At 50.1% G+C, this 11,313-nt stretch overlaps 1 protein-coding gene across 2 annotated transcripts in view; it reads right to left on the reverse strand.

Annotated features, from left to right (window-relative positions):
• Sli (slit guidance ligand) overlaps nt 1-3,987 on the reverse strand; it is a 420,423-nt gene extending 416,436 nt beyond the window's left edge. For both annotated transcript variants that reach the window (XM_076905895.1, XM_076905894.1), the window contains exon 1: nt 3,218-3,987. In XM_076905895.1, coding sequence (XP_076762010.1) covers nt 3,218-3,510 — 293 coding nt within the window. In that variant the 5' untranslated portion in view covers nt 3,511-3,987. The remainder of the gene's footprint in view (nt 1-3,217) is intronic.
• Between the last annotated feature and the right edge of the window lie 7,326 nt (nt 3,988-11,313).

Below are 11,313 nucleotides of genomic sequence, written 5' to 3' on the forward strand. Positions count from 1 at the left end.
ATTTGTTCTGGTTATGATCGATCGGCTGCCACTTTCGCCAACTATTTTCGGGATCACTGGCAGCCTGCCCGCGGTTCGAGTCGTAACGAGCCCTCAAATAAACATCCCCTCGATTCCTCTGAATCAACGCGCTCGTACGTCCCGATGAGCGATATATTAACCGACTGAACGATCGAGATAGATCTCGAAACGCCTCTGCGAGGAGCAATAATTTCACTGAAAACAATCGCAACCTCGATGTCGTAATAACAAATCTAAATTCTCGCTCGAATTAAAATAACAGCAACGCTGGAGCGCGTGTGTTCGTCGAACGAAGAGTCCAGGATTTCCCAAGTTCCTGGCTGATCTAATTTCGAACGAATTATCCGGAACTGCTCGTAGATCGAAACGGTAGCCAGCGAGTTCCGTGAGTTAAAGAGCAAAACGGTCGAATCCGAGCGGACGAGTTATGGAAGTCAGCCGCGAGGACTCGATCGGTTCGCACCCCCCCAGAGAGCCGCCACCGGAACTGAGATGGTCCCAAGTGTCACGAGCAATCGATGTGGCCGCGCTCGTGTATAACGCGAGACTGTTTAGCTGTCCGCAGACCGCAGATTTAGATGGGGTTTACGAACAGCCGGGTTTGCCTCCTCCTAATTATGCGAATGGCACGAATAGAAGCTCTCCAAGACCGAGACGGGGCGATAAAGCAGATGAAAGTGGTCGTTAGAGTTGACACTCGACGGTAAACTTTTCGAGTTAATATCGCGAGACATTTAGCTGGATATTTTGTCAAGCGAGCGACTTTCGAGGGTTGAACGAACTTCCGAGGTGCTGTCATAAATTAAATAATTTTTAATATTCCCTGATAGCTGACTCGCTGCGTTGTTCGGACACGTGGTTCGAGGATATTCGATCGAGCCGATATTCTAGGACAAGGAGAAAGAATAATTCTGTCAGTTCCACGGACACGCGTTCTTTCGCTGCTCGATACAGCGTAACAGCTGCCCTTCCTGCAGCGCGGATCCGATATTACGTTTCTTAATTCTCGCTGGTGTAATGCTTCTCTTCCATCAATTCGCTGCCACGTGCCAGCGATTTGCGCAATAGGTGTCTCGTTTGTTCGAACTCCGATCGCTGGATGAAAAATTTATGAGTTCGATATAGTTGGTAAATTATTGGAACTCTCTGTGATGAATGAAGTGAAATGAAATTGGTATCACTGTCACAGGAGAATGTAGAATTCTACCTGTATCTTCGAATACTTTTCGAAAATTCTAAAAGTCGCACCAAGTAAGCTAATCTTATTTTTAGCCAGTCTTACTTTTGTAAAGGCACGCAAACTTAATACCACAGCCAACTCTTAATTCCCGCGAACAACAGTTAAACAAAAGAATAAAATGAAGAACAAAGCTAGGCAGAAATTACGTGTTCAGAGTAACGATGCGTATCCGCGAGTCTTCCGCGTCTGCAATAATGTGTTTCGCGGATTTAATTATACGCCTGTGTACATCGACTGCATATTAATCGTATGCTAATCCATCGACTCTCAACGAGGAAGATTAGAAATTTACAATTTTACCAATTTCAAGAACCCATATCTTTGAAACAATTTCGATTTGAGAAAAGTAATGACTTAAACCCCCCCTATTTTCACGTGAGCTACCACATAGTTCAGTTTCAACAAAATCCAATGCGTGCATCCCACAGAAAAACGGGGTGCACTTAGCGCGGGGTGAGTTTGGTGGTGCATCGCGCGACATGCACTGGGTCCTCCACTTACGCGTTTAATAATTACACAAAGTCGTGAAAAGGGGTGGCGTTTCGTTGTCGCGAACAATGGACACCCTTCGAGCACAACGTTCGTCGCGATCCGCCATCGATGGAACCGCGGCCTTCGAGGACGCCAAGGATATTCTTGACGTTTTATTCCCGCGCGCACAGCCGCGTTGTAACGCGTTTTATTGCGCCCGTTGCGTTTTTATTGCGCCACTTCGACCACCGCCGGTCCGAGGAAATGCAAAACTATTAAACCCGCGTTCCTACCGCGTCGCTACACCGCGGGGAAATATGCGCGCTGCTTAACGACCGACCGTTCAATTCTCTCTTTCTCTTCCCGCTCGAACCGTACAGCGCGACTCAGCTAACTCGATCATACGCGAAATTACTCGTAAACTGTCCCCACGACAAATAAGTATTAAGGTGCAACGAGCCTATCGTGGGTATTTATCGAAATAGTTGGGACTGAAGTTCTGGTTAAAGACGCGCTCGAATTATTGACCAATACTACTGATGCAGACGCAATTCGAAATTTTCTACCGAGGAACATCTGAACGAATAGCTGTTCTAGTCTTATGGCGACTTAATAATTAGATACTTAGTTTCAACTGTTCTTTTAACTCATATAAAATAGTATCAGATTAGTAGCTTCTGTTTTAAAAAATAATCAAAGCGTATGCTATCTGAAGCGTCCTGTAGAAGCATTGACGATCGAAGGAAAGCAATTTCATTTAAATTACCGCTTCTTGCGTCGAGAATGAACACGAGAGCTTATCGAACCGCGACTGTCTCCAGTTCAATTGTATTTAGTTCGACTTGCAAAAACAATCCTGCTCGTAGGTGAACGCGAGAAAGGGGTGGCGATCGCGATGGTTACGCCGGTCGATTATCGCGAATCACCGATATACTCGTCGTCCTTCTCCAATCGACTAAATGCAGCCTCGACAAAAGAGCTTTCGCGGGTAATTTTCAGGTTAAGCGAGTCGGAAGAGCCCCCATTTTTCTGAATAGCCCGCGATCGACGATTACTCAGCTCCCGGTTATTGGTTAGAGACCCGTTGTCAATATGTTCGCCTGCCTTTTTAATTTATCCCGCGGACGGCAGCGCGAGCTACACAGACGGGGCTCGATAAACCGTCCGTTTTATTATTGAGCTCGCGGTCGAAAGAGTCCCGCTCGAAAGATGACGAATCACTCTGACAACGAGATAATAGATTTCCTCTCGAAACGATCGATTACCTTTCCATCTCAATTCCTTCGCGATCCTTTTACTAGATACATCCACTGCGTCCAAATACAACGAATCTACGAACTTTCGATTCCTCGTCCTGCGTCGTTTAAATGTAAAATGACAAACGAGTTAGAAAATTCTTCGAGGAACCGTATACAGTCGTACTGAACGGACCAGGACTCTACTTGCGTCAAGCTACGATACAAAGCGAGGAGGGACAGTACTCACAGTTTTTCGGCGAGTACCAGGCTGGCCAGGTCCCCAGGAATCTGCGTGAGCGCCCGATGAGAGCAGTCGACCTCCTGGCTGGTGCACGTGCACACCCACGGGCACCTACCGTTGTTCATGTCCTCGATCGTCCCCGACAAACTTCCAAGCCCGAAACTACCGAGGGCGGTACCGTGCGAGGCGCCACCGCCGAGCACGGACAATACCAGCAATAATCCCCAGGCGCACACCACGGAACCGCAGCTGACGCCGAGCAAACGCAGCGACCAGGCCGGCGTCATGGCACGTGCCATCGCCAAGACCTTCCGATTAATGTCCTTCACGGCGCGGTTCGGCCCCTCGAGGATTTTCGCGATGCTCCCGGCGCGGCTCTTCGGCAGAATATTGTTCGGATCGTACAGGCTGAAGCAGGCTTGCTCGTTACCGGCCAGCCGGGCTACGTTTATGCCCGGGTAACCGTAATTGGGCGCCGGCTCGAGGAACGACGAGATCTCCAATCCCTCCGCTGGCGGGCACCCGAGTATCCTCACTGGCTCTAGGATCGGGTCCTGTTCCAATCGTATCACGGAGCACTCGAACAGCTCGTTCGACGTCAAATCCCGCGTACCCTGGCTCTGCTGTCGTTCCGTGGCTTTGACCCGCGAACGGTCCCTCCTTCGACCATGAACCCGACACGATCGATTCGAGCTCCTCTGACCAGTCTCCGCGTGGTGTCTACTCGAAACACGTACAGCACCCGGCGCCCTTTGCCTCTGATTCGAGCAGACCGCTGCACCCCTCTGAGGCTGCACCCCTTGAACGATCACCCTGTCAACGGAGGACTCGTTTCTGGGCCGCTTCGTCGAACGGACCTCCGACCCGTCGCCGGCTGCCAACTCCAGATCCAACGCTGCCTCCTGATGACGCCACTGATGGACCAACACGGGCGTCTCCGCGAGTATCGTGACACCGCCGCCGCCTCCAGCACCACCGCCACCGCCGCGATCCTCCTTCCTCAACGCCTCGCAGCCGTTCGCGCGTCCGTTCCCCGATTCCGTGTCCACCGTGAGGCCAGGTCGTTGGCAAGCATCCGCGTCCGCGAGACCACCCGGGCCACACGCGGTACCCTCCTCCACCAAGCTCGACGGATCGATCGTCGAACGGTCGGATGATGGCTGCTCGCGAGCTATACCATCCAACAGGCCCGTTTGGGGCCCGTTCACGTGGACCCCTTCTCCCTCCGCGCGCCCCTCCGACGAATTGTTGGACACCACTAACGGCACCGCCCGTCCCTTCGCATCCTCGGCCACCGCTCTCACTGACTTTATCTTGACGCTGGTCTCTGCCCTAGTTCCTACCGTACCCGACGGGGTACGTGGTCACGCGCCGCGGATTGCCCGGTCAACGGCGGCACGGCAAAAGTCATTTACCAGTCGAGCAGCCTCGCCGCGTGAAACGCTGTCCTCTTGGCGCGGCGGCGTGCGATCCTAACCGGCGATCATTAATCTAACTCTCGCGTGTCCGGCGTGCACTCTCTTGTTGTATCTCTCGGTGGGAACGCGTGTCGCGTTACACTCGCGTGCACGGACGGAAACTCCTCCGCGCGGACGCTGCACGCCGTTTCTCTCTCTCTTCTTCGCCCTTACTGGCTCTTCCGCTCTGGATGGTTCCCTTCTCGATACCAGGGCTGCTCGTTACGCGGGCATTATAGTGGCCGATCGGTTGCTCGATTTGCCAGTCGGTTCGTCCCCGCACTCCGCGCGGCTCTGATGCATCACCTGGAACAAGGAACGCGAGACTTACCAGGCGATTCATTTTCGAAGGCTCGTGATTAACGCTGTTGGGGGGAGCAAGCCAGATTCCCACGCGTCAAAGTCGTACATTTATCAATTTTTACTGAGTCCAATGTCGCGATGGCTTATCGATAAACAAAAATTTGCAATTTTGCAGCGAACTTTGTAAGTGGAAAACTGGCTTCATTGGAATATATGGTGAAAAGTTCGAAATCGTTATCACTGTGTCACGTAACCCCAAACAGAACGCGGAGAGAGCTGCTCTGAAGAGGAAGCAGCACGGAAACCTGTTTACTACGAGCTTACGCGACCGAGTTTTAATAACTTTCGTTCGACGCGCACGTCGCAGGGACGTCTCTCGCAGCAGATGTTTAGACGCTCACGGAACGGCGGAAGTTGCTCGAGAGATTGAGCGAGGCAGGTACAAGCACAACCTGGCGATAGACCCGCGATTCAGTCGGTCGGACGGCTGTTTTCCGCGCACGCACGATACAGATTCCCCCATCGACGGAAGTCGGATGGCTGCACCCCTTCCACTGCACCCTCCATCCACGACTGATCCGCGATCGCGATTCACAGCGACGGAAACAATTTTTTTTCTACCATCAACCAGGCCGCGCGCACCGAAAAATACATCTCCCGTCGTAGGCAGACGCGCGGACGAAGAAGAAGAAGAAGAAGAAGAAGAAGAGCGACGGAGGGTGAGTCGCAACGCAGCCAGTTACAAAGAGAGAGAAAACTCGCCGTTGCAATATCGGAAGTACGAGAAAAATATGCTTTCGAAGCACAATCAAGGACTCGAACGCATTCCATGCACACCCGTTCCGAGTTGCAGAGAGGCATATTGGAATTTCTCCCCGACGTTCTCCCGCTTTCCAACCCCTCCAACCCTATCCAGACTGTTTTCTTCGTCCCTCCGTTTACCACCTCGATCTCGCCACCCTTTTTCCTTCCATCCATCCGTGCACGGCTGTCGGAGGTACATGCCTCCTACGGACGCACGTGATGTCTCATATACGTGTTGCTCGCGCCCCTAAGTGCCCCCGGATACGTTTCCACGATTTATCGCTACCTGGAAACACCTGGAAATAGAATGTCCGCTGTGTTCGCTGCGCGAAATTATACGCGTCCTGGCTACCGTTACAGGATCAACCCTTTGTTACGCGAAGGTACCTTTATTAATATTGTCTTGTGTAATCGAGGGACGAGAAATTAATTTCCACTTAACGCGGTGTTGACAAGAATATCTTGTTCAGAGGTTAAATTTTGAGAGGCTACGAAGGGAGATTTTTGCATGTTGGTTTTAATGTTCTCGATGGAATATCGTGACGCATAATGGATAAGGCAGTGCTCGATTGGCGAGCGGCTCGAAGCGACAGCTGTAGCCATGAATTATACACGTGTTGACTCCGTAATTTCAATATTTGTCAAAGACACTTGTTAGCGGAGGATAAAGAACAGCGAAGGGTGCTCGTTATTCCAGGCGACGGAGGACTCGATAATACTTGTCGAACAGCTGTTGAAGGATGAAAGAAGGCTGACGTCTAATTTAGAATTCCTCGTGACTTAAGCTACACGTGGGTGGAGTAATGACTCGGGCTTTTTGCCGCCCAGGCTTTATTGACCGAGGAAATCTCGACGGTGCGGCAATCGAACAATTTCCGCTGCCAACTTCCTTCCCAAATAAGCACCTTCGCTTCTGATCTACTCGCATAAATCTACGCCAATACCTACTTTCCAAAAAGAACATCAAAAAATAATTACTTGCTCCACAAACAATTTTTATTCCAAATTAAGTACTGTCTATATTATTAAGTACTGTCTATATTATTATAATTAACGACAATGTGAAGGGCAATTTCAACAATCTATCCAAAACACGATTGGAAAACGAACTTCTGATAGAAACAAAGAAGCCCGCTGCGACGCGGATGGTCCTCGCGTGGCGCATTGAAATTCGTGGGAAATCTAATATTCCCAGCGAAGAGCCACGGGACAGGGATCGATAATTCGATTAGCAGTAGTCGACGCTGAGCGTAGTTAGGTGGGACGCGGCTCTTCTGCAGACAATCTCGGCACGCTCGAGTACGGTTAAAGTAGCCGGGCCTCCTCCTTTCCCGTGCCGATACAAAGCGCAGAAAGGGGGACGCGTACGACACGCACGTATAATATTCTCGAGCACTCTCCTGCAGATAATATCGGCAGCCTCTGATGTCGAAGTTAAGACGCTGAGGGTGGCGCGGCTCCGTTTCAATGCGACAGATCGAACGAGTGGAGAACCAGGGGCCAGAGGAGACCCTGCTCTCTCTCTCTCTCACCCCCTGGCTCGTAACCTTTCCGTCATCCACGTTTCACGGCAGCCTCGACATTAATTAATAACGTTAGCGCGTATTAATTGAGGCAAAGTAGCGGGCGTCGATGTACGAAACTTTTTCTTCGCTCGTGTCGCCGCTTCGCCACCCCTTTCCACGGGACACGCGTGAGGTGCGAACAAGACCAGGGTGGAAAATCGATAGGTGCGTGAGGCTCGCGTAATTAGGGAAATTATACGTTACAATAAATTGCGATCGAGGTTTTAGATGGGGACGTATGTGGGTATTGCAGGGGGTGCGAGTGGAAGCTTTGTCAAGGTTGCCTTTGAAGGGTTGATGGTCGAAGCTGCGCCATTTGCGATGACTATTTTAAAATTGTACGGATAAAAGGATGTTAAAGGATGTCTTATTGCGATCTTGTTTAGTGGATGATCCTGAGTAAGTAGCATATGCTAGCAACGAACGCTGGCGATGGAATAATTGGATCTCGAGCGCCATCGTAGGCTCGCGTGTCGACGAAATAATTGCCAGCGCAAACATTTGACTTCTCGATTTGACGCTCGATTGATTGACACTTGAACGGACGTCCACCGCTCGTCGTACGGATAAACACGTGATTTTCCAGTTCACCCCTTCCCGAGCGGGCTTCCTTATTTTTCGAGCGTCGCGGCGTTTGCACAGCGCGTTAATGCTTTTAAAATTCCTGGCCAAACAATGGGCCCCGCGTGGCAACCCCGACAAGCGGTCCACGAAGAAGGGAGCCGAAGGGACAATATTGACAAGTGACACGCCGCAACCCCCGCGCGCGCGCGATCCTCGTGGTTCACCTTCCGGCGGGAGGAAGCGCGCGCGGACGTACGGCCGCTTCTAATGAAATTGACGACGCAAACAGAGTCCGTGGCCAGGAGTTTTCTTAAACGCGGGACAGGGCTCCGTTTCAATGGACTCTCCGTGGAAAACGGGGCTTGGGAAACGGCGAGACTAATATCGACGACCGTCAGCTCCTCTATCGACCGTGCCCAACAGAACAGACCAACGTACGACGTATCGACTGAATTATATTTTCGTTGCCCGCCATCGAGCCACTGTAAACGTCCTGCAGACCGTCTACGGTAGTCAGTGCGCCATTGCACGCACCAGAAGGAATCTCTTTGAGCCCAGGGGGTTGGTGGAATCGGACGGTTCACGGATAGCCGATACGAAATCATGGCTGGAATATTTCGTCCTCCATTGTGATATATTTGTAAGCCACTTCGCGGGACAATTTCATCCGAGGCTGCAGACAGCTCAGGATATACGACGAGGATCTACCAGCGTTCTTTCCAGATACAATATCTGTTATTAGACTGGCAAGTTTGCGCGAGTATGATGCCTGGTGAATGTAGAATGTGTGCGTTTGGTATTACGATCGCATGGAGAATCTGCACGCATCGATGTTCGCGTTTTCGTCGCTACTGTGTGCACGCGGGAAGACACTTGTCTCGCGTCGCTTGCAACCGGGGTTTTAATGCGCTGTGAAATGCGCTGTTCGCTCGCTCTCGATATTCAGATTTTTAGGTTTGCGCACGAGAATGTGATATTCGTATGTACGCGTGAAGAGATCACTGATTTTGTGTTAAAAGTTACGAATTTTTGAAAATATTGCAGCACGTCTTGAATTAGAAATTCGAAAGCGGCGGATATATCAAGTCGTGACAACGTTGCGACTAATGAGTGGCAGGGAACTAACGAACCCGTTAAGATGGAACGTCTGAATCGTTTCACGTCGCGGATATTGTTGACTGGCAACACTCCAAATTGAAAATAACGCCAGCTAGCAATGTTGACTCGCGCCGGAAACAAGTGTTCGCTAAATGAGTACGCCGAACGGAACTCGACTAATGAGTATCTACATTGGTATTGTTTACAGTGCCGAGATGAGGCTAGTTCAGAGAGTTACGCGAAATACACCGTTGCAAGCAACTAGCCTGCACGAGAGCCACGCCAAATTTGCGGAATTTACAAAATACGCGTAACAGAGGAGCCATTTTTCAAAACCCTCGATAACTGCAACACGTACGATACATTTACCTTTAGTAAAGCTAGTAATCGTTATGTAGTAACAAAAGGAAGATCGATTACTCGTCGAAAGATCGACAAAGCGAACTACAGAAAAAGGCACGACTGAAAAATTTTCGAGATCCCTCGATAAGCGCGAAACGTGTGATAAGTCTGGGCTCTGGAAAAATAACAGTCATTATATCGCACCAGAGGGGCGCGATCGATCGTTTGTCGAGAGGTCGACAAAGCAGACACGGAGAAAAAGAAACGCGTTCGAAATAGTTCGACCGCGGCGAACGGAAGTTCCTCTGTTTCACGTTTCGTTCCCTTTCGTCCGCCGTTCCTTTGCCACCGCTGGCTCGCTAACGGAACTAATAAACGTTCCGTTTCGCGCGCTTTGGATTCTCGACGAACGTTCTCGGTTAGACAGGACGCGTTAACCCTTTTCCTCGGTTCGATTGGGCAACGTTCGGAAATTTCCAACGCGAGCACTGCAATTACTTATTAACCGAAGTTATGACTTCCCGCGAGCAGTTGCTCGGATTTAGAATCGCCGTGGGATTAGCTTCTAAATGGACGTCTATGTGGTCCGACAAGTTGTCGTAACGAGTGACCAGGACAGTTCATGCGCAATCTCTGTCCAGCTTACCGTAACCTGTTACATTGTTGACGAAATTGTTTTCACAGAACTTTATGCGCCATTTACCTTCTCTTTAAAGCTATCTATGATCTTCTGCTTCTTACTTCGTACGTAGACATTAAAAATTGCAAGATTATAATATTCACGACTACAAGATGAGTGAACCACTTGGGCAGCCTAAAATCAATTGTTTTCACAGAACTTTCTGCATAATTTACCCCCTCTTTAAAACTATCGATGATCTTCTACTTCTTACTTCATACGTAGATATTCAAAATTAGAAGATTATAATATTCACGATTATAAAGTGAATCGATGAACCACTTGGACAGCCTAAAACCAACCTCAGGATCGCAACACTCGCAAACCCGCGCGCCACTTAAATTCGAGCCTGTGGGAGAGCCAGAGGCACCCTTTTCGAAACATCGATCCGTAACAGCGACGATGGCACGCGTTCCTCGTCCCGTTTCCTCCGGACACATCCTCGCGCCTCTTCTGGAAGAACAGCTTCTCGCAAAGGAGACGCTCGCAGGGGCACGCGCACGCGCGCCGATTTTTCGTGAAAAACCTCGGGGCCATAGTTTGCTTTGGAAGCGGAGATGTTTGGTTAACATGTGTGCCTAATGGCCCGCGCGAAATGGATTTTTAAGGCCTCGGTTTCGAGACGCCTGGAGGCGAACGCCTGGCCGATCGAAAATCGATGTCGACGTGCCGATACGACGGGGCTCCTCGCGATGATCGAAAGTCGATGGCAACGACTGGAGACTCGCTATCCGTTCGCACGACGGACACGTAATGAACGCCTGGTACGCGAATATCATATCGAGCGACGCTAGGGGCTGGTCCCTGTTTCCGGTTCGACGGACCTCTCTTTAAATCCGCCGTTCGCGGCTTCACGGTGAATTTAATTGCATCGACGCTCGATGGACGGGCTGGGGACGCGATAAGACGCTACCAAGAGCGTCCTCGCGGCTCTGTCTGGCGACGATTGAATTACAAATGGAAACGGTGGCTCGATAAGTGATGCTGCGGTGGGGAATGCCGTGGTGATGTTAATGAAAGACGGTGAACAGTGTTGCTGTAAAGGGATTGTACCGTACAACTCTCTTTCTAGCCCTTGTTTTCATTAACGCATGGTAAATTGATCCAAGTTTAATATCTAATTTTCTCTATCGCCACTGGTTTTTTTCTTAACTTTCACTTGCAACGTAAATTATGGAATAAGAAGTGTTGAATATGCATTCGACGAGGGATAACAAGTTCATAGATATGTAATAGATTTCGTTCAAACGCAAGAGTCTCCAATTATCCGTGTCTACCATAGCAAAGAAC

Source organism: Xylocopa sonorina, chromosome 12 (assembly GCF_050948175.1).
Source record: "Xylocopa sonorina isolate GNS202 chromosome 12, iyXylSono1_principal, whole genome shotgun sequence".
NCBI classification, from domain to species: Eukaryota; Metazoa; Arthropoda; class Insecta; order Hymenoptera; family Apidae; genus Xylocopa; species Xylocopa sonorina.